The sequence below is a fragment of the Macrobrachium nipponense genome, chromosome 23 (assembly GCF_015104395.2).
Source record: "Macrobrachium nipponense isolate FS-2020 chromosome 23, ASM1510439v2, whole genome shotgun sequence".
NCBI classification, from domain to species: domain Eukaryota; kingdom Metazoa; phylum Arthropoda; class Malacostraca; order Decapoda; family Palaemonidae; genus Macrobrachium; species Macrobrachium nipponense.
Window position 1 is genome coordinate 21,225,238 of NC_061090.1, and position 27,922 is coordinate 21,253,159.

The window sequence follows — 27,922 nt, forward strand, 5'->3', positions numbered from 1 at the left end:
CAGCATAGAACAGCATCAGAGGCATATACTTTACTCTAATACCTATGTAATAACTCTCAATACAATTTTTTAATATCATCTGCATAACCTTTATGGGCTGAACGGTATTTCTACAGATGTATGTACTCATTAGACATAATGGCTCTAGCGGCGCTGTTAACCGAAAATTGTGCCATAAAAATACCTTAAAATGCCTTATTTTTTTAATGAATATTTTTGACGACAGCCGTAAAACCGATTCGCCGTTGAGCGATTGTGCAGTTAACCGCGGGCCGCCTGTACTATGCTTAATTCACATTTCATATTCCTAAACTTACATACAACACAAAAATTGTCAAACATGTGACATACAAATGTGTTGTCTTAGAATACACCTCTAATCATTTACCCACTTTTACAAATATTTTTTTTAGGAATAAGCAAATAGTAGTTCAAGACAAAAATGCAGCTTATTTAAAGAGACTTAAATAACACATGGAATAAAGAGAAAATTAAATATAAAAACCTTTAGAAATAATGGAATTGGAGGAGGTGAAAACAAAATTAACAGACAAGTTACCCAAATTGGAATAATGCCCATGAGGAAACACCAAACAATAACAAAATATATAACAAAGAGATGAAGCAAAAGAAAAGAAACATGAAACTGAAATGAAGACTAGACAAGATCATGCCATCAAAAAGGTTATCTGGGAACAGACACAAATGATTCTCATGAACAAATGAATGAATGAATATTTGGCCATTTTGTGGTAATCTGGGAACAGACACAAATGATTCTCATGAACAAATGAATGAATGAATATTTGGCCATTTTGTGGCATCATAAGAAATGTTCTGAGGTGAGGGAAGAATGTCGATGACATCAGCACGTAAATCAAAGATCTGGATTTTCATATTACAGAAATAAGATGTGATTATCAAGGGCGAGTTGAGTAAAACAAAATATACTATACTTCTCCTGCTTATGAATGGCAATCTATATTTACAGTACATCTAAACTTCAACAAAGTAGTATCCATACTCACGTAAGTACAGCATGTTCTGAGTAGCTTTCTTTGTAAAGTATCCTGGAATTCATCCAGCCTTTGGGCCACAAGGGTCGTACTTCACTATCAAGGAACATTCGTATGTGTTCCTCGGGAGATTCACATCGCTTCCTGATCAAGTGCCAAAACTGAACCCGAACTCTGACAACATTACACAAGCAACTCCTGTGGGATACAATATGAGGGCTTTGTTAACAACAATAATCAAAGAATGGCCAAAATGCCCTGGACTGAGGCACTTTAATATACTCTCTTAAAATCAAATTGAAAATTTAAGTAATTAACCCAAGGAAAACTACAACTAGCTTCTTATTAAAAATAATTCATGACTATTTGACAAGAATATATACAATAGTTCAAAGCTACTGGTCAAAAAGATTACAAACTAGAAATTTGATTCCTTCTGCTCTCAGGTCTACTTTTTTCAAAAAATCAGCTGGGTGACATCTGCAATAATTTTTCTATTTATCTATCAACTATCATAGGTAAAAAATTTAGCTGTAAGGTAAGATTTAACTACCTAATAATTACAAACAACTCTTGTCAAATTTCAGATTAAAAGGAATAAAATGTATTTTTAAGTCTAAACCAATTCTTATCTATGTCAAATACATTTTCATGTCTCTGATCAGATTCAATTGGGGAAACAGGCTAGCAAAGTCCAAATCAACTACATAATTGTCTACAAAAAGCAGACAAATCAAGTGCACAAGCTGTCACCAGTTATAGGAAATCCAGTTTTACAGCGCTTGTCTAGCGACACTGACAACTGGATTTTCTGTGCCGATGTGCTGATCACTGATCCCCACTTAACAGCAGCGATGATAATCAAGAATTGGCGCAGTTACCGCCAATTTTCAGTTGTCACGCCATTTGGAATGGAACGGCAACCCCGATAACTGGGGACTGCCAGTACAGTGAAACCCCCTTATTCATGAACTTCTCTCTGGAACATATACCCGCTTTATTTGTGGCAAATTCGCCTATTAGTGGTATTTTTCTACAAGAAATAGCCACAAATTCCTGTTTCTCTTTTCTTTTCAATTTCAACATAAAATACATACTTTTTTGTAATATAACTATTAAAAAAAAAAAAAAAAAAAAAAAAAAAAAAAGGGAAAAAAAAAAAAAAAAAAAAAAAAAAAGGGTAAAAACATTATTAGTGGGTTTTTCTTGTCTTACTGAACAAAATAGGGAGTTTTAAGCATTTTTTATAGGGGTTTCAACTATTTTGCGGAGGGGGAGGGGTTCTGGTACGCATCCCCCTTGAATATGGGGGGAACACTGTACTTTCACTAAAGCAGGGAAAAGAAACATACCTGATTTCATCATTGAAAACAAATTTCTTCTTAGGAAGTTTACATTTTTTCTTATCACCATCTTCTTCTTCATCTTCCACAGGAGCACCTCCATTTTCACCCCTAATGAATGATTAGAATCGTAAGGCAAATTAAAACGTTAAATTTCAGATAAAAAAGAAACAGAGCTAACAATGCCCCTACATTTTGTAATGACCCTAATAATTGGGGGAAATATGAATTCTGTTTTCAAATACCTTCATCTAAACTACCTTTGGATTACTCAAGTGTACAGATACATACACACACATACACATAGATCTGTCACACTACACCTTTGAAAACACTTGTTCCACGGTGAAAAGTACATAAATTTCACCACATAACCCTACAAAATTGTATATAACATATTGCGCTTATGTCCTAACATTAACTAAAGAGCAGAAGTTGGAGGAAGGAATGTCATGTGTCATTGGTGTTGGCACTGAGGTGTAATTGCCTTTCCATTGTTCATTGACTACACAATTTTTCAAATGCACAACGAGATATCTGCATTTCTGTAACGTGTTAGTAAATTTACGAGGCCCAGAGAGAGTGTCACATGTTCATGCAAGTGTGAGTATGCTGCTGTTCACAATTCTGCAACAGCTTCTCTTAAAAAGGTGTGGTAAAAATGGTAGGTGCAGTCCTGCATAGTACAGCACAGATGTTCCCATAAATTCCTGTTTAATTTGATTTTTGTGCCTTTTCATTTGATTATTACACATTCACAAGAATCATTACCTTTTAATACATGCATACATACAACCAAAAGACAAGAGTGGATATAAACCTCCAACTCAAAAAAAAAAAAGAAAAAATTTTGAAACATCAAACTTTTAACAATTCAAAGCACAAAGATAACCATTCACTTGCAATCTCCGCAATGTTTACAATCTCCACAGTGGCTGGCCTTTTTAGCTAAGATAAGCATCAAACTCATGCTTCAGTCAACTTTCATTTGAAAAAATAACACTTTAAGGAGGCACTCTTATCATGAAATATAGTTCTAAGTTAGCCTTTAGTATTAACAGCTATAAAATCCATAATTTTTTTTTTACAGAAAAAACCTTTATTAAATGTAGATACAGCAATAGTAAAATATACCACAGGGATCCAATATGAACAAAAAGTTAAGTCTTCACAGACAGAGACCAAAACCAAATTCCTCTCGAGTAAAAACACTAATGTCTAAATTAGCTACTGTTTCTGCACATGCAGTCATCATGTATAGCTTTCAACCACAACATTTGCACAATATAAAACATATGTAATTGTTACACAAGATTTAGAAATTCAATAAACTCTGCCATCACATATTTTTTAAAGATTTCACAAAAGTTCTCTAGGATCAAACTGCAGGTAATCCTTGCCCAAATAGGAGAGGTACCCTTAATCCAATTTATGTAATGGTGCAACTAAAATAGGTAAAAAGCTTGCAGAAGATACCACTTCCTTTTTATCATAAAAACCAGAGGTAATTGAGTTTTCCAAGAAGGTTCTCAGTGTCATACCAAGCATACAAAATACCAACACCTGTCCAGACTGAGAAACCTGGTTATATGGCAATATTTGTCTCAAGTATATCTGCAAGCTAATTATAGTGTATTCTTTTTGGGAAACATCCAATAAAATTGTCTAAGGCAATTCCAATACTTTTAAATACTTCAAGAACAAGTTCAAAATTTATAAATTTGATAAAGCCAATTGATATTACACTGCAGGTACAGTTCAATATACCATCCATGTGACTGTCTAACCTCAAAGACAGCAACCCGGGCAGTATCTTGAAGCATCCAACATAAAGACAAGCTTTGTAAGCAATAAATAATGAGTTACTTTAACATGGACACACTTCAAAAGGCCAAGTTGTCTATCATCCTCAAAAAGCTGTCAAGAACCAGGTTGTTCAGTTCAGTTTAAGAGGCCCATGTCCCACACACCAGCTAAAGAACAAGTGCTTAAAGGGACCTTACCAGAAGTGATAATACAGCTCCCAGTACTGGTGGGGGCTGTTGATGGGTGAGACAAGACACATTTCATTATTTGGCATCACGATAATTAACGGTTGCCATCTTCATCCAACTGTACCTCAGATCTACAACTACAGTATGATAAAACTGTTTTATAAATAAATTTCATTTGGCTTTATCAGAATGGGTTGGGTATCTGTTACCTTATACATCTTTCTTCAACGACTAACTTACCAATCGTTTATACCAGATTAAAACTGCATTTGCATTGGTTAAAGATGGCATTCACTCAAAGATTTATTTAAAAGTATAATAGCAGAATCTTAAGCTACTTTGAGTTTTTGAGGATCAGGAACCGAGATAAAATATTTAGCTTCTTCAACGTACAGTACTCATGTTTTTGCTATACCAAAGCAATCAACATACTAATACAAATTACTAGAATAATTTTCTCCACTAATTCTGTCATTGCAAAAATCTTTAAGGGATCAAATTCCCTGTATAGCACTAAATTCAAGAATTTTAAGTGTAGTACATACAGCAGAAGACTGAGTTTACAAAAAAAAAAAATTTGTAGCTATAGCATCTGAAACCAACATAACATAGCTTTTAAAAAAATTACAAGTACTTTATACCTCCATGAATAACTCTTATCAATTATTGTAAACGAGAGAGCATAGTGGGCAAATCTAAGCCAAAACATCAGAAAAATTTCTTCACGGTCTTAGTCATTCACTTTCAATTCTGACAAGTAGAGGAAATTTTTTGTTTCGTAAGCGCATAATTATCTGGGCATTGTTTTTTTATTTTTAAGGATTCTGCAATTTTAGGTTCTATAGCGAAGAATTGTAATAGTACTTGATAAAACTGCTGTGACAAGCAACAAAGGTATGAGACATACAGTGCAAGCCTAGGAAAATATGAAAAAGAATAGAAATTTGTAGATAAAAAGAAAAATAAAAATAATTTCAAGGTAAACTAACCCAGTACGTAATATAATTCATGAAATAGGAAGGAAAGTGACAATTGAAAAAGTACATTTCAAGCTCAATGATAAAAACTGACAAAGAAAACATGACAAAACAAAAGCTAATAAACAACACAAAATAAAAGCTAATCAACAACAAGGATAACTAATTTAGAGGTCATTTTGAAGATCATATATTAATGTTGAACACAACTACCCTAGAAAAGATCAAATATTGACTAACCTACATTACAAAGTGAAAAGCAAGCCAAACAAAAACACAATTTCATTTTTTATAGAAAGATACCCAGGAACAACTGTTCAATAAACACTTGATAAATACACGACAACTGCATTAATTTACTGACAACCGACCTCCTACTTCGATATGTTCACTTTTTAGCTGTACACTTCATGAATAAATTATGTAATGTAATACAAAACCTTTAAAAATGAAAACCTGAATACAAATACTTCCTTTTCATTGGCTTTTATAAAAATGCAATGTGATATCCATTAATCCTTGTACTTACTTAGATTCAACAGCCTTCTGACATTCAAGGGCATGCTGTTCTATCAATGAAGGCATCACTGAATTTATTGCTAGCTTTAATCTGAAAAGATAACAATTTTGTTAGAAGGAGAAAGATTATTTTCACTATTCATCAAGGCTATACTAACACTACATAAGACTGATTATAAAAAAATAAATAGCATCCTTTTTTTTTTTTGCAGTATGATGACCTGTAGGAAGGGTCAAGAAGCCCTTCCAAGAAATCTTGGAAGGGGTTCAGATGTAGGCCTAGACAAGATAGGAGGTTTACTATGTATTTCAGGAAGTTTGAGTCATAGTTTTCTAGGGTTTAGTGACCGAGGTAAGTTTCATATATCTTTAATTATATTAATTATCATTAATGTAAAGTGATGCACTATTTTCATGCACATATCTATTTTTGAGATAGGTTCCAAGATAGGATTTTACTTGTATTTCTAAGAATTGGGATAGTCGTTTACGAGTGCTAAAACCCTTAGATGTACGTGCCACATCTTTTGATTGTTTACCTTTATATAACATTGCTCGCTCATTTCCTAATTCTTCGTTTTTTGGGGAAAAAATAGAAATTACACCTTTTCCCTTCTTAATTTTTTTACACCTACATTTGCAACCATCAATGCAATACACATATGGCATTATGCCACACTATATATACTTAGTTACTGAGGAATTTTCAAGTCTACCTTAGTTCACAAGTGCATCTTAAAGAAAACAGATGTTTGCTTAATTATTACCCTGTGACAGTCAGGTGAACACTGAAAGTGTTTCCCACCCAGGACCTTGCGCAGGTACTTTTAGGATACGTCATTACCTAAGTATGTAGTTACCCGAGGTAACTTTTCATCACAAAACTATGCAAAGTAAAAACAATTACATTCATGAAGAAGTAACATACGCTACAGGATGTAGTAAAGTAAAGGAAGAGCAGGGAGAAGAATGGTGGAGTCGAAGAGGAAAGTTGGGGTAGTAAGGAATTTACTATAAGTGGATACTCAGGACAAGTTCAGTATCCAAGCTCGTATGTCCGGAAGCATTAGTTATCAGTTTGCTGACTCCCTCTGTCGTGATTTTATCACCTTTTTATCCTCCTTTAAGCGACACCCTCCCCAATCAAATTCAAGAGTAAAGTGCCTGAAAAGGCTAATTTTGGAAATTGAATTAACTACCAAAAATTAGGAGATGGTGTGAAACGCATCAATGCTAAGTTACACACCAATCCATTTATTAATTTGAAAGATACTGGCAAAAAACGATGACTCAAACTTTCTGAAATACATAGTAGACAAACAGTCACAGGACAAAGAATGTGTAACTCTATATGAAGCCTAACCACATTAAGGGAAAAACTAATAGCACAGTGTTTATAGCAACGATGATGTATTTAATTCTATCTTTATACTTTCTCTTCCTAGGCTTTAAGCAATATTTAAGCCTTGCAGAAAATGAAATGCTACATATTGCTGCTGTCATGTACTGTAAATGTACAATAGCTGGAGGCTTCAATTGTTGTGACATTACCAAACATGAACAGACTGTCCTTTTTGACATTCAATCAAGTATTCCTTAAACAAAAATATATATTAACTATTTTCATTGTGCTTAAATGATTTTAGGCAACACAAATAATCGAGAAGTGATTTATACTACAATTTGTAAACAGGATGTACACAGGTACTCCAAATACCTAAAATAATGACATCTCATGTACATACGTAGGTCATGAACCAATCCCTCACAAGAATTCTAAGGACCAAGTCTACTATTATTCTGTAATACATATTATAGCTAATAAAACAGCATCTTAACTCAAGACACGGTTACTTAAACTTGCCAATCAGGTATGTGATGCTATTTGAAGTACGTATACTGTAAACATGTATTTAATTTGCTTCAACACAAATGTACATATCTTTAAAAAATACAATTGCAACTTTGCTAACCACAAGGCCAGAAAATAATTTCTCAGTAAATAGATGAACATCTGAATACCATAATATGATCAATTTTTACTCTAAACATTCATGCTCATGAAAAGTGTAAGAATAAATTATATAAACAAACAAATAATAAATGACCCCGACAATGTATTACGTCAAGATGAAACAATGAAACAAACAGAGCACCTAAGCCTGCAATCTTCTCTAAAGTTCTGCCAAAAAGACTGCCATTTTATTTTTATATGTATAAATACTTCAATGAGACCAAAAAGTCACAATTGGTCTAATACATTTGAGCTTAAGGATTTGATCCTAAAAGGGAGGTGAAAACTGGAGAAAGGCAGTGTTGCTAATAAAAGTTGGAGAGCAATCAATGAGGCATGACCAAATGGAAAAAATCTTAAGTAAAAGGCAAATATCAATTTAGTCGGGGTCAATGGATGTTGCTAATTATCTCTGGTATAATCTACTACATATGTACTGCACAAAGCATAAGGTAAGTGATCTGCCATGGAGTGAATTCTGTGGAATACTGGCATCTGGCAGCAATATGATATTGTTAAACTACAATAAAGTTTTGTACATACTTACCTGGCAGATATATACTTAGCTATAGTCTCCGACGTTCCCGACAGAATTTCAAATCTCGCGGCACACGCGACAGGTAGGTCAGGTGGTCTACCTTACCCGCCGCTGGGTGGCGGATGTACGAACCACTCCCGTAAGCTTGTCAGATTTTTCTCTTCCACCTGTCTCCTGAGGGGAGGCTGGGTGGGCCATTAATCGTATATATCTGCCAGGTAAGTATGTACAAAACTTTATTGTAGTTTAACAATATCATTTTGTACATGAACTTCCCTTACAGATATATACTTAGCTGATTGGCACCCTTGGTGGAGGGTAAGAGACAGCTCAATAATACAGGTAAGACGGGAAACAACTAATGTTGTAGGATATAAAAACCTTGGTTCTCACCTTTTCAGGATGAAGACTTCATAGATACTATCTCTGAGTCTGCATTGCCTGGAGAGCTACAGCTAGGACGTGACCTGATGCTGAAAGACTCTCGGATCTACCACTGGGATATGTGATCCCCTATTGTGGTAGAATCCAAGTCGGATGCTGTTAGAGGGACCTTGTCCGCTTAACCTAACAGATCCTTACCACTACCCTACCTCTGCAAGGAGCCAAAACCCACCAGACCACCTAACCAAAATACAAAGGGTTAATATACGACAAAAAGAGGTGCCTCCTGCAACCTCTTTCAGACAACCAAAAAACAACAATATAAAATATAGGGTAAACATATCATTTTACACAGGATAAGTTTTCAGCTCCCTGCCCCAGCACCGAATCCGCCGATACGAAAGGACCCAAGGCGAAGCATTTATCATATGTGATTTTTACATCACGTAGGTAGTGGTTTGCGAAAACCGATTGGCATCTCCAAAAAGTCGCCTCCATCAAGTTCCGCACAGACATATTTTTTTCTGAATGCAAGCGAAGTTGCGATGCTCTCACCTCGTGAGCTTTCACTTTCAGTAGTTTAAAATGTTCTTCCTTACAAGCAACATTGCCTCTGTAATAAGGCTTCTCAGAAAAAAGGAAAGAGCATTCTTCGACATGGGCCGAGTGGGGTCCTTTACAGAGCACCAAAGCACATCTTGATTCGCCTTAAGTTGTTCCTTCCTCTTAAGGAAATACTTCATAATTTCTCATAGGGCAAAGAGTTCTTTCAGGCTCTTCCCCTACTAGAAAAGATAAACTACGAACTTCAAAGCTCCTGGGCCAAGGCCGTGATGGGTTTTCATTCTTTGCAAGGAAATTTGGAAGAAAAACGCACACACCATAGAATCTTCCTTAAACCCTACATTGCCCTCAATAGCTTGGAGCTCACTCACTCTCTTTAGCTGTATGGCAATGGGTCCAAAAAGGAAAGATAGCCGTTCTTCGTCAGATCCTTGAAAGAGGCTAAGCTAGGAGGTTCGAATCTAGACAATCCAAGGAATTGTAGAACTACGTCTAGATTCCAGTTGGTACCACATGAGGACGCTTAATGGTTTCAAATGATCTAATAAGATCATGCAAGTCCTTATCATCGGATATCTTTAAGCCTCTATGCCGAAATACCGCCGCCAACATACTGCGGTATCCCTTAATAGTTGACACAACCAGATGACATTCTTCTTTGATGGAAAAATAAGGAAATCCGCAATTTGGGTCACAGAGGTACTGGAAGAGGAAATGTTCTTCCTCTTGCAACCAACGTCTGAAGACATCCCACTTTTGACTGGTATACACGCAAGGTGGAAGGTCTCCTCGCTCTTGCCGATTGCTTTAAGCAGCTGTTGCTGAAAAAGCCTTTCGCTCTGACCAAACTTTGGACAGTCTGAAGCCAGTCAGACTGAGAGCGAGGAGATTTTTGTGGTACCTGTCGAAGTGGGGTTGTCTGAGGTAGATCGCTCCTTAGCGGGAGCGATCTTGGAAGGTCCACCAACCATTCCAGTACCTCTGTGAACCATTCTTGGGCCGGCCAAAAGGGAGCGATTAAGGTCATTCTCGTTGAATCGGACTCTACGAACTTCTTGATGGTTAGCCCCAGGATCTTGAGGGGGGAAAAGCGTAGACGTCGAGTCCGTTCCAGTCCAGAAGAAGAGCTCTATTGCTAATGCCTCTGGATCCGATATCGGAGAGCAGTAAGGATCCAGCCTCTTGTTCTTTGACGTGGCAAAGAGGTCTATGTGTGGCCTGCCCCATAACTTCCACAGGCTCTGGCATACATCCAGATGAAGGGTCCACTCTGTGGGAAGGACCTGATCTTTCCTGCTGAGGAGATCTGCTCTTACATTCCTTTCTCCCTGCACGAACCTGGTGAAAGAAGCTTGATTCCTCTTTCTTCTGCCCACAGAAGAAGGTCTCTTGCTGTCTCGTACAGGGAGAAGGAATGCGTCCCCCCTTTCCTGATATATGCCAGAGCTGTAGTGTTGTCCGCGTTGACCTGCACTACCGATCTTCTGACTTTGGGCTCGAAAGCCTTCAGAGCCAACCACACAGCCATCAACTCCTTTCTGTTGATGTGCCAGGCTACCTGGTCCCCCACCCAGGTACCTGACACTTCGCTGGTTCCCAGAGTTGCACCCACCCCGTGTCCCGCGCGTCGGAGAACAACACCAGGTTGGGGGTCTGTGATTGAAGAGACAGTCCCTTCGCAAAGAGGTTGGGATCTGTCCACCATAAGAGATGTTTCTTGATGTCCTGGGATAACGACAGGGAGAACGTAAATCCTGAGAACGACGACTCCAATTCCGATGAAGAAAGAATTGGAGCGGTCTCAGGTGCAACCTTCCTAGGGAAACGAATTGCTCCAGCGAGGAGAGCGTCCCCAGCAGACTCATCCACTCCCTCACTGTGCATACTTCTTTCCCTAAGAAGTTGTTACTCTCTCGAATCCTCGGGCTATCCTTTCCTTGCGAGGGAAAAGCCCGAAAACTCAGAGAGTTCATCTGTATCCCGAGATACACACACTCTTGCTCGGGAATTAGTGACGACTTCTTGAAATTGACGAGAAGTCCCAAAGCCTTCGTCAATTCTAAAGTTACTTGTAAGTCCTTCAAACAACGATCTTCTGAATTGGCCCTTATTAGCCAATCGTCGAGGTACATGGATATCCTCACCCTTTTCAAATGAAGCCATTGAGCCACATTCCTCAAAACTCCCCGTGAACACTTGAGGCCGTCGAGAGGCCGAAACACAGAGCCCTGAACTGAAAAAATTTTCCCCCCCATCATGAATCTGAGAAACTTCCTCGAGGAAGGATGGATCGGTACGTGGAAGTAAGCGTCCTGTAAATCCAAGGAAACCATCCAGTCCCCTGGACGAAGTGCTGCCAGCACTGATGAAGGCGTTTCCATCGCGAACTTCTTCTTTTCTACGAAGAAGTTCAGGGGCGCTTACATCCAACACCGGTCTCCATCCCCCTGAGGACTTCGGAACTAGGAAAAGGCGGTTGTAGAAGCCCGATGAATGATGGTCTGTCACTAGTTCGATAGCCCCCTTCTCCAGCATCTGATCTACTGCTAGATGGAGAGCTTGATTCATGATGGGGTCTCTGTACCTGGCCGTCAGTTCCTTGGGATGGTCGTCAAGGGAGGTCTTTCGACGAAAGGGATGAGGTAAACCTCTCCTCAAAATAGAAAGGGTCCAAGGATCCGCCCCTTTTTGGGCCCAGACTTCTGCAAACTCTAAGAGTCTGGCGCCCACCGTTGTTTGAAGGACTTGCAAGTTATTTGGGGGCTTTAACAGACTTGGCGAAAGTCTTACCCCTTCTTGAATGGTCTACGACCTCTAAAAACGTAGAGTTTCTTGATGAAGACGCCCCTCGGAAAGGGGGGTTCTCGAACACTTTGCTTTTTCCTTCTTAGCCTTGGTAGGGAAGGAAGGGCGAGGTTTTCTTGCCGACTGTGCCCAAAAGGTCCGTGGGTGGCTTTTGGCCGACAGTGATCTTGAAATGTCCTGCAACTCGATGTTTAGGGAACAACTGAGCAGACAGAGGAGCAAACAGCATAGGAAGACTTTTCTGGGCATGGGAGACAGACTTCGTTAAGAAGGAACAATAAACCGACCTCTTCTTCACGATCCCGGCCCCATACAGGGAGGCGATTTCACTCGCTCCGTCTCTTACCGACTTGTCCATACAAGACAAAAAAACACACATAAGATCTTCTGGCGAAATTGACTCTGGCACTTCAATTTTTCTTGGCTAGGACTCCCAACGACCAATCAAGGAAGTTAAATACTTCTAGCACTCTAAACATGCCTTTGAGCATGTGATTCAATTCATTCATTGCCCAAGTCGTCTTAGCAGAGTTAATGGGCAGTTCTCCTTGTCGAATCTACCAGCGCCGAAAAATCCGAATCAGCCGAAGACGGTAGACCCAATCCTAAGGACTCTCCTGTTTCATACCAGAAAAACCGGCGCGTCCTGATAAACTTTCGAAGGAGGAAAGCGAACATCGTTTTCCCCGCTTCTTCTTTGGAAGCCATCCAGGAACCAAAACTCCTCAGTGCCTTCTTCATAGAAAGAGTTGGCTTCATCCTCACACAAGAAGAACTCTTCGCTGTCTTCGCCGTTGAAAAAGTGAGTGAGGAGAAGGAGGAGCCGGTAGGAGAAAGGGAATCCCCAAAAAGCTTGCAAAAGTAGCTCTGTAAGCTTCTTGTAAGAAGACACAGCAGCAGAAAGTGTTCGGTTCCTCATCCGAACCTTCTAGGACGTCTTGTCGAGGCAAGCGCGGAAGATCCTTAGGTGACGAAGGGATCCTAGTAGGAGTTGAGCGAGAGGTCGGAGAACGCCCTCTCTTAGAAGAGTTCACATCCACTGGAGAATGAAGAGAAGATCTGGGATGCCTACGATGAGACTCCCTCTTTCGAGGTAGACAATCTCAGCCCGAAGGAGAGGTAGGGCTCCTACTCCGAGAATCCTCGAAATATCCACAGGGCGCTTACGAGAGGCGAGCGCCTACTATAATCTTTGCGCCTATCCCGAGGCGAGCGGCTGCCAGGAGAAGAGCGCCTATCGAGAGCAGAGCGCTTGCGCGGCTCTCCATACCTGTCCAGTTGCGTACGATCAACGGAAGTTCGACTGGAAGGCGAAATGCGCCTACTAGGAGAAGGCTGCTTGCGAGACTCTTGACGTCTAACAAGAGGGTAAACATTCAGGAGAAGGGCGCTTCAAAGCTAACGAGCGCCTACTTGGAGAAGGGCGCTTCCGAGATTCCTGTTGTCTACCAAGAGACAAACGGTCAGGAGAAGTGCGCCTAGCAGCGGGTGAGCGCCTACACGGAGAAGGGCGCTTGGAAGACTCTTGTTGTCTGCCCCGAGGAGAATAATCATGAGTATGACGCCTTAAAAGAGACGAGCGCCTACTAGGAGATTGATGTGCAGTAGGCTCTTGGCGCCTACCTTGCGGGGAGCGGCTAACAGCAGGCCGTCTATCATGCACACGACTCCTACCAGACTCTTGATGCCTGTCAGGAGAGAAGTCACGATCCGACACTCGAGGAGAGTGACATCTGGACGAAGAACGCCTACTTGCATAAGGACGCCTTCTAGAATCTTGAGGCTGCTGAGGAGAAGTCTCACGCGAGGGAGTTGAAGAAATAGCGTGATGAGCAGTGCAGTGCGCTTACCGGAAGCGGAATCCAATTTGGAGAAAAACTTCTTTCTCCATAGAGCGTCCTACCGATGTTTTGGCGCCTTGAAGTCGAAAGAGAGCCAGGCGAGCGAGGGCGCTCACGCGAGCCCCTACCTTCTATACGAAACCTCCCCATATGAAGGAGAACGCCTAAAACGAGGAGAACGATCCTCTGAAGAGCGGCGCCTAGATCTCTTGATCGGAAGAGAAACGTCCTTCTTCCTACGTGATCTAACTGCTAGAGAGTCTGCTAGCGCCGTGATCTGAGCTTGAATTCCCGGGAGTACTCTCGTAGGCGAATCTTGTTGTTTCTTCCTCGGAAGCAGGCGCCGAGCGCGGAGCGCGAGAAGAAGAACGCTCACAGGATTTCTTGGGTTTCTTCGCCTCCACCGACGATTCTTCCGGGGAAAAGGGAAACCTCCGGACTAGAAGCCAAAGGACTGCAGGGAGCCTTCCAAGCCCTCTTCAACGGGCGCGACGCATCCGGGGAGTTCCAACCTCTCTTCGGAGAGGGAGACGACGAAGAGGAGAAGCATTGGCGTTAGTAGCTCCTTCTTGTAGCAATCCAGGCAGCCTGGGAGCGTACTTCAGGATCTGCCGAGGGGACCCGCCTGACCAGTGGGGGTTTTTTTCTCCTAGCCCTCTTGCGGCTTTCGACTTTCCTACTCCACTGGAACTGGGAGTCTGGAAGAGGTCTAGGCCTAGAGGCACTAAGGAGCCGGTCAAGACGCACCTCCACAACACTGGGGACACTGCACTGATCACTAACACTCTCCTTACCTTCCAACTCACGAATCTTCTGATCCATAGAACGAATCGTGGCTCTCAGAGCTGCCGCCTCCGAAGGCGAATCTTCGGCTTCGGTGCGGGGAGCAGGGCTGCAAACTTGGGAAATAAGGTTCTAATTCTACGTTAGCATTAGGATCCACATCCAACTCACTCATTCTAGATCTACTAGAACTTCTAGAGGAAGCCTTACGCACTCTATCACGTTCCAACTTCCTAACATAAGAGAGAGCCTTATATTCTTCTTCATTCAATCCTTACATTCACTACAAAGGGTTAGCAAAAGAACATTCATTCCCCCTGCATTTCATGCAAACCTGTGGGGTCTACCGAAGCTTTCGCAACCTCACCTTACATCCTTCATTCACGCAAACCCTAAAACAAAACCGAAGTTTTAACTAACCGAATCTAGGTCAGACATCGTTAAGAAATCAAACTCAAAATCAAACCGGTCCACAATCAGCGTATGCCAAGCCAAACAAAGCGAATACGTCACCAAAAGAAGTCCAAATTAACTCCAGGCAAGCGAGAATCGAAAAACTATCGAGAGGAACCGACAACAGTTGTTATCGTTCCCGCGACAGAGAAAATCTGACAAGCTTACGGGAGTGGTTCGTACATCCGCCACCCAGACCACCTGACCTACCTGTCGCGTGTGCCGCGAGATTTGAAATTCTGTCGGGAACGTCGGAGACTATAGCTAAGTATATATCTGTCAGGGAAGTTCATGTACAAAAACTAAGCATTAAGGTAGCTTAAAAAAAGTTTAATCTCACAAATCGGTAAGAGATCTAAGCTCACATACAGTTGGCCAGGATTTCTTGTTATTTAATAAGCACAAATTAGATTTTATTTAACTTAGACTTCCTTCAGGTTATATAAACTGGATTGACTTGAACACATGAAATTTTACACTGCAATTGAGTAATGGACATCATACAAATGATATCATTGGGTACCTCAAGATACGAATGGCTCAACTTATGAAAAACTCGAGATATGAAAGCAAATACGAAGATTTTTGTGGCTCTACATACAAAAATTGTTCAAGATACGAAAGGTTATTGCTGTAAAGTCCGAGATTCGCCCAGACCACCGATAACAATTTTAAAACTCGCGCGCCGCCAACTGAGTAGACTCGCCACCATCCTCCCGCTCTCCAATTGGTTCCTGATGCTAGTCACTGCCATAAGATCCTGCTCTCCTATTGGTAAGCATCTCTACCATGATCCCATCATGCATCGTACGTAGCAGCGTTCTTCTTCAGCCATTGCTTCTCAACAGCGTTATCGTACGCACACGGAATTTGTTCGTTCACATTTACGATTTAGTTTGTTAACGTAAATTCGTGTTAGTGATTTCATTGTACTACTTTATCGTTTTGTGTGAGAACTTAATTAGTTTACTACATAACTTAATTACGTACAGTATAGTCATGGGTCCCAAGAAAGTTGCTGAAGTTCACGGAAAGAAGAGAATGCTTTCTATGTAGACAAAAATGGAGATAATAAAAAAGTATCAAGCTGGCATGCGGTTGAGTGTGATCGCTAAGGAAATACGCCAAATCCGTCGACAATTAGGCACCATCCTTAAGCAGAAGGAAGCCATCAAGCAGCTACACCTTCCAGGGGCATGACTATTTTGTCCAACAAGAGGAGCCACATGCATGATGAAATGGAGAGGCTGCTTCTTCTATGGATTGAGGACAAAGAAATCGCTGGCGATACGATAACTGAGACGGCAACCTGCCACAAGGCCAGCACTATTTACGCAGATTTGATTGCCTAAGCCGAAGACGACGGAGGAGAGGGGACATCGACGGCAACCCCAGACTTCAAGGCTTCTCATGGGTGGTTCGAAAAATTCCGTAAACGGACTGGCATCCATTAGGTGGCGAAGAAATTGAAATTTTGTAAAAAAACGTAGAGTATAAAAGAGAAAAAAAAAATGTAAAAATAAAAAAAAGACCAAAAAAAAAAAATTAATTTAAAATTTTTTGTAAAGGTTAAGTGTTACGGTTTTGTTAATGCGTTTCGTAAAGTTTAGTTTATGTTTCCTGGCATTCTTAATGTGTTTCGTTAAAGTTAAGTGTATGTACTACATAAAAAATTTTCTGCCGTTTGTCCTCATCCTCTGCCGCCACTTTCGGAGATAGCCTCACTCAAAAGGTAAGCTTCCACATTTTACTACATACGTACGTATGTACGTAAAGTATTTCTTGTATACCATGTACGCTAATACACTTTATTTACAGGTACAGACATATTAATACTACAAGTACGTATTAAGTTAGGCATTGAATGATCCAAATTGTTGTAGTATTTCATTGTTATAGGTCAGTTTAGCTTTATTATGAAATTTACTGGGGTGTTTTTGGAGGGCTTGAAACGGATTAGCCATTTTACATGTAAAATGCGGTTCAAGATGCGAAAAACTCATGATACGAAGGCCGCCTCGGAACGGATTAATTTCGTATCTCGAGGTAACCACTGTACAATCTTACAGACTAAAGTATAAACTGTAAAACAACCATTAACTTCCCAAATACTTCTGGTGGACAACAATGAAAAGATTCACTTTACTATGAGCTGTATCCCTGTCAGAAAGGATTTGACATTAACTTTTAAGTTCTATACAGTAGTGCAATGCTTACCTATAGAGGGGTTCCCGTATTCTAATTTCCTGTTTCTCAGTGAGGAGATTTTTTGCTCGTTTAACAATTGTCTGGGTACCGCATGGCAAATGTTGTGAGAGATGATTGTATATCTGTGTTTTCTTTCTTACACCCAATTTATTCAACTTAATGACGATACTGGGGAAAAGAAATACATTTAACTTAACCACAAATCCAGATAGAGAATTAATTGAATAATGATACTGCAGTTGTCTATTCAGGTTTCAAAATTCACCCCAACCTGCAGTTAGTACATTCAGTCAAATTTTAAGTTCTTAATATAAAAAACAAACAAATTATCACTTACAGAATTTTTCATTAAAGACAAAATTTACACTATAAGACCAATTTTTCAGCATTGGCAAAAGATCTTACCTTAGTAATAATTTATTAACAGCATCTGTAAAAAAACTTTTTGGCTTGATCCTTTACACGCATGGCCTTCTTCTTTTAGTTTATTAAGGGAGGCTGAAATATTCAAACATAACAATGAAAATGATGACTAATATCCTATCTGTAGAATACTATATATGCCTGAGGAAATTATTTGTAACACATACATGTTCCACTCCCAAGAACCAAGACAACTATCTAGGAATAAAAAAAATGTTAGTTTCTTTTTTACTATAAATTCATGGTCTACCAAAAATGATTACAACAAATGAATATTATTACACTATCATCAACACAAGAACTCAGTCTGAAGATGAAGCTTATAAAAGTACGTAATGCAAAATTTGTTTAAAATCTCCAATTCTAAGTCACAATAGGTGTATTTTTTGCTTTGTAAACTCAGTGAAAATGACTTGAAGATATCTATAAAACTCAAAACATCAAGAAATGCAAGGAAAAACAACATCCCACCTGTATTAAGTCTGGAGGAAGATTATTAGGAAGGGGTATATCATCGCTGTCACCATCATGTTGACCGTTTTCAATGTCTTGCCCTTCTGCTTCTTCTTCACCTTCACCTTCATTATCTTCTTCTTTCTCATCATTGTCATCATCATCGTCCGAATCACTATCACTGGACGAAGAACCTGCAAAATTCCAGATAGATAACCAATATGAAATTGTATACTGTTTAAAGAATAAAAGAGATCCAGGTGACAAGTAAACTAACAAAGTAATACACATTATACTGCCTAAAATTGTCATATAAGAATCATTGCTTTTGTATTAAAATTTCTTGGGCATACCTTATAGTATACTGGACTGAGATGTTATATATCGAATTATCAAGTGACAATCTCTCATGTTCATCTAATTATATGTTCCCATCTTAAGTGTCCTGCCAGCCTTTTTATCTCTGGCTTTGAAGATAAAAAAAAAAAAAAAAATAAAAAAAAAAATCTGTAATGAAAGTACTCACTTCCTGAAGAATCACTATCAGAGGAACTTGAATCTGATCCTGATGCCGACTCTTGGGTGTCACTTCTTTTGTCTACAGCCTCTTCCCTGGCTTTGCTGATCACAGCTTCTATGCTGGCAGCTATACTCTGGTCATTAAGTGCAATATCACCTAAACGAAAAGAAACACAATTCTAGATCACTCTATAACTGGGAAAAGTAAATGTCTCTACAATGCTCAAGCAGATAACTTCTAATACAATAAATCACATGAAGCAATGTTTAGAAATAAGAAACACGAATAAAAGCTATGTGTAAAATGTAGTATAAAATTCAGTCATTATTTCCCTACTGGAAACTAACTGACAGGACCATAAAGAGACTAAAAATGTAACAAATTTTATTATTAACTGCAGAAATATGACAATTTCTCCAAAACCTTGCATTTTTCCTAACTATACAAACCTGAGGTCCTTTTACAATAGGAAGGTACTAGCGGCAGCTGGATAGGTCGTAAGCTTTCGAACAAGGGGTTCGGTAGTTAACTGCTTGTCCGACAGGCGCGCGCGCGCGACTGGTAGGTAAACAAAATTCACTTTTGCTTTTGGCCCAAGCAAAAACTGCAGAGTGAGGGGTGGCATGAGGTGGGGCTATGTGTAAAAAGGACCTCAGGTTTGTATAGTTAGGAAAAATGCAATTTTGGACAAATTGTCATTTGTTCCGACACGGCATACAAACCTTCGGTCCTTTTCCACAATAGGAAGACTCACTTCTTGGTGGGAGGAATCTGAGTCTTTTGTGAACAGACTGGTGTTCGCCCAACCTTGGAATGCCTCCCTGGTCGTAAGAGCGGGGAGGGAGGGTCCAAGCCTCTGTCCGATTGATCGGGGTGTGCACCGCAGGATCAATGGTCAGACCCTCTGGACCAAGTACTAAGAGAGAGGCAAGCGTATCTCTTCGTACCAGCAAACAAGAACAAGTTCCTATTTGCAAGAGGCAACATAACGTTATGGTTTGTCTCTTGTTGGCATCCACTTCCCCCCCTTGTAGGAGGAAGTGGTGGATATTCGCTCCCATCCCTAGTGAAAGGGATAGGATGGGGCTCTGTCCGAGTAGCTCACCGGCATCTCGTCCTTATCCAGCAAGGTGATGACCGTATCCCTACCCACAGGTAAGAGGGGTAGAAAAAGATAGGAAGAGAAGCCAGTCACTCTCTCATTCACTTATCTATTTCTTACAGTCACACCAGGACTCGATGCTGTTCAGCCTGCTAGGGTCTGGGTTAGCTAGACAACGTGTTGAGCAGCCACCACGGTCCTAAGGAAAACGATCCAAGGACTGTGGGCAATATCCAAAAGGTAGAAGGAGGTGCCAGTGGTCTGGTTGTACCAGACCCCTGCCTTCAGTACCTGCGCCACGGAGAAGTTCTTGTGTAACTCGAGGGAGTGTACTTCTAGGTCATCTTGGTGCTGACGAAGAGTCTTCAACACTCAGCCTGGGAGTCGAGTTTTCTTCAGAAAGCGCGGTCGCGCTTTCACAGGACAAAGCAGCATCTCCTTCGCATCAAAGGCGGTGAAGTCCATTAGGGAGGGGATTGTGAAGGACTCTAACCGATCGTCAGGAACCGAAGGGTTCAGAGTCTTCGCTACGAATTCGGTACGAAATCGAGCGTCCACGAATCCCCATCCCCTGGATGCTTGACTTCGCAGGAAAAGTCATGCAATTACCTCAGAGGAAAAGAAGGGAATGTCGTATGACCTATCCCTCTTCTCGACTCTTCGGTGATGTCCTGTACCCATACTGTCTATCCGTCTGCCGCGACGTTGTTGTTCTCGGTAGTGGATAGGACACCGACACTCAATGGGGGTGGGTGTCGATGGTATGGGTACTGTGACAAGCCGTTAGGACGAAGAAAAGATTGTTATGGAACAAGCCGAACTAAGTCCACAGCGAAGTTCGTAACAGACTTGGCGCTCTGACAGCTGCCTACTGACTGCGTTCGTAGGAGCAAGTTGTCCAAGCACCCGAGCAAGTCACGTGACCTTCGCCTTAAAAGGGTTATGCCAAGAGACTAAACAAATAATTTGTTCGTCACCGAGCCAGGAAGGCAGGTGATGACTCTCTTAAGGCATGTGCCCAACAGGCGAAAGTCAATTGCCTTCTAGAGACCGAGGTCCTTGATGGCAAGATATCTCATAGTAATAGTTGATTCTCGGGTAAGGAGAAACAACACTATGTGAGTTGAAGACGAAAAGGTGTACAGAAAATGCAACCTACGTCTTCACAGCTGAACCGAGAGAAGGATTCTCAAGATTCTGAACCTGTGCTACAAAGACTGAGAACGCTACCGCTATTGATTGCTGTCCGGTGAGGATCGTAGTTTGCAATAAAAAGCGGAGCGCTTCCAGTAATGAAGACAGGGAACCTACTGCCTGAAGAACTGCTTCTCATGGGCTGAACATTTGGAAGTAGAGCTGTCAGGTCGGAGAGTAGGCGATGTCTTCTGACATATCTGTTAATTCGGGGCGAGCAATGAAATTGCACACCTACGAATACGAGATATTTTGAAGACAAACTCAGATGTCTGCAAAAACTCATTCGCATTATCGCAGTGCGATGCAGCGGTTGACTAGTACAGACTTCTGTTACCGTGCGGTAAACAGAAAGATGAAAGAGTCCAAGAGATATCTCTGTTGAAAATTCTCGCAATGTCGAAGGCGATGAAATCGAGCGTCACAGCAGTAGATGGTCCTTCATTATTGCGAGAATCCCCGTTAATCAGAGACCTAAGTCCATGATTGTTGGGCAGAGATACGGTTCGGTAGTCAATCCAACCAGGGAGAGAGAGACGTAACCGACCGTGCATCTCCGAGACCTAGCTGATACTGAGCCGCTATCAGGCAGTTCAATACGCAGTAGCTCTCGGTGACTCGTCATCCTGAGTTGCCAGGTAAATCCATTAATTCCACGAAGGAATGCGTTCGGCTAGAACCATCGAGCATAAAGAATACGCTCGAGCAATTATATTTAACCGAAACGGATTTCGGTAAATACAAAAGCTGATTTGGTGTTGTCATGACAATACCAAGTATCTAAAATCGAAACTGATAACTGCTGGGAGGTTGCAGGCAACCCCGAGTTGCAGTTCAATTAAGATACAATTCGTCTCGGTCACAAACCGTAGAGTTAACTACGGTATGCGCCTACCCCACGGACAATTCAACTGTTAAAGAATCATGTCGCGAGGGTAATATACGTAGTAATATTTGTAGGTTCTGTACCACGACCTCCATCCTAAAATCTTTTCCCCCTCGAGGAATGAGAATAAGGATTGGAGATCGACCGCCTTCCGTTCTCTAGTCAAGAGAGTGGAAGGAGAAGTCTTTCCCAAAGGAAAGCTTCAATGGTGAACAGAATACCGAAGACGATAGTTCAAGCCAAACTGGAAGTTCCCGTCCGTTCTTCTCTATTCCAGGTTAGCGCCTAACTGTGAGATACTCTTCTTTCAGCAGCAGTCTTCTTCCAAATGCTAGAAATTACAGGAATTCGAGCATAAGCGAGGTTCCCGATTATCGTGTAACAATTATCGGGGATTCTTCTTCGCTCACTTTGGACCGTGGTCTCTTTTGCCTAAGTGTTTGGAGATCGTAAAAAACTCGAACACTCTTGAGTGCGCTAGAAATTCCGTAGAATTCTAAGCACTCTGCGAAACCCCCCACCGAATTCGTCAAACGATATCGGCTGGTGGTCCTCTCGATTCCGTAGAAATCGAGAAAGGGGCAGGATCCCATCCTCAAGATGACCGTGGGGCTTACGTCAGGTAGGACCCGAAGGTCCCCCCGGTAGCGCAGCCCTAACGTGGGATCTTACAGAGAAATCTCTGTAGGATACCCTCCCCATTTTCCCTCGTAGCCGTAAGGAGAGAGGGAATGGGGGAGGAATTGGATACTGCTCGCCTTCCCAGCGGAACTAGCAGTTGGAGAAGAAAAGGAGCACATCAGAGCCTGGGAAAACGTATCGTCAGGAGTAAAAAGTTTTCCCGAGGAGGTTACGAACTCATACTGTAGGTAAGTGTCTGCCGCCACTGTGAACGTCGTCTGGGTGGGGCTGATCGACACCTGACAGGAGAGAGCCGATACCGCTCCGACTCATTCCAGTCCTCGTCGAGGTCGAAAACCTCAGGAGGACCGAAGGGGTATTTAAATACGGTGTCCGAAGACACGTAGAAACGCCTCTGTCGCAGTAGAGAGGTGAAGTAGCTTGTTCGAGGCCGGCCAGAACTGAGAGAGCCTTCTTGTCCGGAGACGAGAGACTACCTGGTTAACACAGTCGGCAAGCTCCGATCGCGGCAGACCCACCGTCGATTTGGGTTCCCTCTCGGGCCCCAAAACGACTCGAGCCGAGACGTGGCTCTGCCTGGTGGAAGCGGCGATCCTTCCCCGAGGTCATTGTGCTGACGAATCAGCGCCGTAACCTCGGCAAAGTTCCTCTGGATCTCGGAAGTCACAGCATCTTGCAGAGTGGGGACCGTTAAGCCCTTCGAACAAGAGCATATTCCGAGAACCTTCCTCCTAAGAAGGGGAACAGCGACAGCCCTCTCGGTCTTCCCCATCCACTTTGCGCATACGTCCTGGCCGGGTCCAAGAACCGTGCCTGGCACGTAGGGCGTCGTGGTGGGATCATGAGGGGCGCACCCCTCACGATCACTCCTCAATACCTCGCTCCTCCCGGTGTAACCCGAGGAGGTTGAAGGTACGGGAGGAGGCAGACCTGACGCTCCCTCGTTGCTCGCTGGCAGAACCAGCAGGCTTGGAGGGCTGCAGGCGATCGTCAACACCGCGGTGGCGATCGAGCTGCATGGCCTGGTCGAACCGTCTCGCTGGTGGAGAACGGCTGGACTGAGCAACAGCGGCCCCCCGATCTCGAGTGTCAGAAGAGCTGGTGCTGGTTGCCGTACCCGGTCGCTTTCTGTGAGAGCGACGGTCAGGCTGACCTGCAGGCTCCACTGTCACAGTGAGACCGGTGCTTGTCCTCACGCACGTCACGTCGCTGGTTCCAGCCGTGGCTGGCACCGGCGAACGGGAGGACCTCTTCCCAGCCTCAGCCCGTGGTCGGTCGTGGACCGTCACGTCTACCCGGGTAGCCAGCTGTTCGCCGCGAGAGTGAGAGCTGGTCTGGTGAGAGTCGCATGAGCGGCTGTCACCAGTCTTCCGCCCCGTGCCGTGAACCTGACGCTGAGCGGACTCAGAGGTCTGGTTCCTGGCTGCACGGTCGCTGGTAGACGACCGTACACTCGGTACCTCCCGCGAACGAGAGGGCCGAGACGGACCCTGATGCAGTGGCAGAACCACTGACACCAGGCGAGGAAGTACCGTTGTTAGCCGGTACCCCTCTGGTCCCCGTAGTCTTCTTCCTTGCGGAAGAAGAGACGGGCCCCGCTCCCGAAGGAGCAGGAGGACCAGCGGAAGGAACCCCTCCCGTCCACCGAGTGAGACGGGTCCCGAGAAAGCTCCCGAGGGAGAACTTCTTAGGAGGGAGGAGGTCAACCTTTTCTTCTTCCTCGGCTGTGAAGCCTTAGAAGTCGAAGGGGAAGAGGCGGCAGCCGACGACGATGAAGAGATGAAGACTACGACGACGACACCTTTCCTCCTCTTCTTCGTCAGCTTCCTCAGGACAGACGTAAGATCTGCTATCCAGGGCGGAGCCGGGGCTGCTGTAGCCGAAGCCACAGGGCCCGGACGCACCTGTACAGACAGACCAAAGTCTGGGGTAGTACCACCACGAACCGGGACGACATCAGCATGTATGGGCATCTCAGGAACAGCAGGCACAGCCAGCACAGCATCGGTAGGGACAGCCAGCGCAGCAACGGCAGGGACAGCCAGCGCAGCAACGGCAGGGACAGCCAGCGCAGCAACTGCATGGACAGTCAACCCAGAATCGGCAGGTACGGCAGGTAGCACCGGAAACACAGGAAGTGGAGCAGCAGCCAGCAACATCCTGGTACCGGCGGCAGGTCCAGGGGCGAGCTCTAGGGCAGCGGAAGTGTGGTCGCTGCAGCGCATCAACCACGAGCGGCGGCGGCACGCCCCCCTCTCGGTACGGCGAACGGCACTTCACAGCGGCTGTAGGCAAGACTGTTACCACGTGAGGCGAGTACCACTGTGAGGAGGGACGTCGTCACCTGGTTGCGTGGTCACCACTCCATGGGTGACCGCAGTAGGCCCAGACATAGAACCGCAGCCCCTGGACACTAGCACGCCCTGCAAATGGAAGGACGCCCATACCTCACCAAGGTCCACCCTCGTGGCAGTAGCACCTGCGGAAATAACAGTAGTAGCGATTAGTGGGGGGGAAGTCCCCTCGCGCGGGGGGTGAGCCCTCTCCGAACGAGTGGAAGACCCCTAATACAATTGTACATCGGCACCGAGCGCCCTCCCCCGCGCTCGACGGATCGGGCGAGGAGAAGAACGCCGATAACCTCCCCCCCCCCTAAGGGGAAGGCCATCTGTGGGAGCTGAGCGGGTGGGGTTCTCGTTCCCCACCCCCGCACAGTACCCATGTACCCAACAACAATATAAGAGCCCGAGAAGCAATCGTGCCATCGGCCCGAATGCAACAAGGGCATAAGGATCAATTCCCTGACTGAGCGGAACTTGAACCAAATAAATATTGATGCAATCAATAATAAGGAATAAATGAAAATGCATCTTGCATTACGATTCACTTCACAATGAATAAGGGCTCGGATCGAGCGCATTTGCGCCCTCGGTACCGAGCGCAAGGGTAAAGGATCCCATTCCTTACCTTTATGGATCAAGGTTTATGGAAACCTTGATCCATAATGAATTGATGCAATCAAAAAAAAATATATGAAAATGAAAAGAATACTGCGCTTGCAATTTCACTTCATACAAATAAAAAGGGGAAGGATCAATTCCCGGGAAATAGCGGAAACATTGATCCCAGTAAACAATGCAATCTCAATAAAAAATGAAAATGAAAAGAACTGCACTTGCGATTTCACTTCATTCAAAATAAAAAGGGGAAAGGATCAATTTCCGGGTAAGCTCGGAAACTGATCCAAAATGAGTATTGCTACAATCAAAATAATATATGAAAATGAAAAAGAATACTGTACTTGCGATTCCACTCCATACTGAATAAGTTTTTCCAACCCAAATATACGCTCGGAGCGAGCGCTCCCGCCCTCGGCACCGAGCATACACAATACGAGGATCATTTCTGGGAAAATGAATTCCCGCACTTACGCCCTTCAGTCCCGGCACTCGGGTAATCGGAGGGCGTGGTGAAAACCAAGATCCTTTAATTCACAATTGAATTCAATGGGAATAAATATGAAATGATTGTACTTACAATTCAGTTTCACTAGATAAATAGAAAAAGAAAAACACAATCATGCGAAAGCAACGACGATGAAGCGGGCAGAGAGCGATGATACACGTCCACACGCCAGCAGGCCGAAAGCAAAAGTGGTTTGTTTACCTACCAGTCGCGCGCGCGCGCCTGTCGGACAAGCAGTTAACTACCGAACCCCTTGTTCGAAAGCTTACGACCTATCCAGCTGCCGCTAGTACCTTCCTATTGTAAAAGGACCGAAGGTTTGTATGCCGTGTCGGAACAATTTATAATTTTTGAACACAGCCATTAAAGTTCCAAGCTGAATTACCATGTAAAATTAGTGTTCCTTCTATCACTAACATTAAATCATCCAGTAAAGTTGGATTCTATGTAATTATTGTTTCAGACAACAAGCCTATGAAGCGATTAGTTTGAAAGGCTCAAGAATTCACTTGCAAAAGCCTACATCAAATACTAATTATGAACCTATTCCTTTACCAAAACATGGCATACCTTAAAAATCTGAGAAATCCTTAGAAAATAAAGGCTGCTCTCAAAAACAATAAACTGCAAAAAAATTGTATTGTACGTAAGTCATATCTTAGGTTACTAAAATGTGGAAAATAAATTTATTAAAAATATTGATGCTTGACATTCTTGCAATACAAAGTAATACTGGCAATCATTTTAGTTATGCTAACATGCATTACCAAACACACTCCACAGGGCTAACTAAAATAAGAGTAAGGCATACTATACCTTTATTATCACAACCATTCACCACTTTATCCATTTCTGGATCGGAGTCTTTCTTTTCTAGATTTTTGGCATTAAATTTACCAATCATCTTCTTTCTCTTCCTCAATAATTCCCCTTCATCTAACTTCCTCTTCTTCGGACGGATAATTCCATTTTCATACACAGTCTATGGGAAGAACAGACCATGTTAGTTTTAAAATTTTTCTGGTAAAAACATATGAGTCACACACAGCCAGACAGTTAATAGGACACTAAATATGATATTGTTATGATACAATAAAGTTTGTTCATACTTACCTGGCAGATATATATATAGCTGTATTTTCTGAAGTCCGACAGAATTTTAAAAACTTCCGACACACGCAGAGGTCGGCCAGGTGGTTAGTACCCATTCCCGCCGCTGGGAGGCGGGTATCAGGAACCATTCCCATTTTCTATTCATAATTTTTATTTCCACTGTCCCCTGAGGGGAGGTGGGTGGGTACTTGATTATATATATCTGCCAGGTAAGTATGAACAAACTTTATTGTATCATAACAATATCATTTTGTTCATGAAACTTACCTGTCAGATATATATATAGCTGAATCCCACCTTTGGAGGTGGGAAGGGACAGAATAGAAGGATTTTGGGAAACAAATGCATGCAGATGATTTACATCTTGGTTCCACCTGTTAGCATAGCTGGCTTCGTGGTTACTGCCACGCAAGTTTGCTTGTGCTACTAGAGTTGCCAGCGAGGTAGAGACCTATATAGCTGGTGCACTCCAGATGATCTGTCAACAGGGGCGAGACCACGACGTGACTAGACCATATTGACCATACCATGAGGGCTAAGAAGTAAAATAAATATATATATATATATATATATATTATATATATATATATATATATATATATATATAATATATATATATATATATATATATATATCACCACCTGACCAACCTAGCCAAAGTTAAGGTGTTTTAACTAAGGCTTTA

The 27,922-nt window shown here is 42.6% G+C and overlaps 3 protein-coding genes across 3 annotated transcripts in view; 1 reads left to right on the forward strand and 2 right to left on the reverse strand.

The window, feature by feature from the left end:
- The window catches only part of LOC135199281 (ubinuclein-1-like), a 163,749-nt gene that overhangs the window by 37,122 nt on the left and 98,705 nt on the right, over positions 1-27,922 (forward strand).
- On the reverse strand, positions 1,025-17,949 carry LOC135195706 (ubinuclein-1-like). The gene is made up of 5 exons (XM_064222111.1): positions 17,845-17,949; positions 17,449-17,607; positions 5,860-5,940; positions 2,369-2,470; positions 1,025-1,214 (listed from the first exon to the last, which is right to left on the reverse strand). The coding sequence occupies exons 3-5, from the start codon at positions 5,913-5,915 to the stop codon at positions 1,025-1,027; spliced, it is 348 nt and encodes a 115-aa protein (XP_064078181.1). The 5' UTR covers positions 5,916-5,940; positions 17,449-17,607; positions 17,845-17,949.
- Positions 17,596-27,100, reverse strand: LOC135195713 (uncharacterized). The gene is made up of 4 exons (XM_064222125.1): positions 26,941-27,100; positions 18,842-18,991; positions 18,334-18,509; positions 17,596-17,607 (listed from the first exon to the last, which is right to left on the reverse strand). The coding sequence occupies exons 1-4, from the start codon at positions 27,026-27,028 to the stop codon at positions 17,596-17,598; spliced, it is 426 nt and encodes a 141-aa protein (XP_064078195.1). The 5' UTR covers positions 27,029-27,100.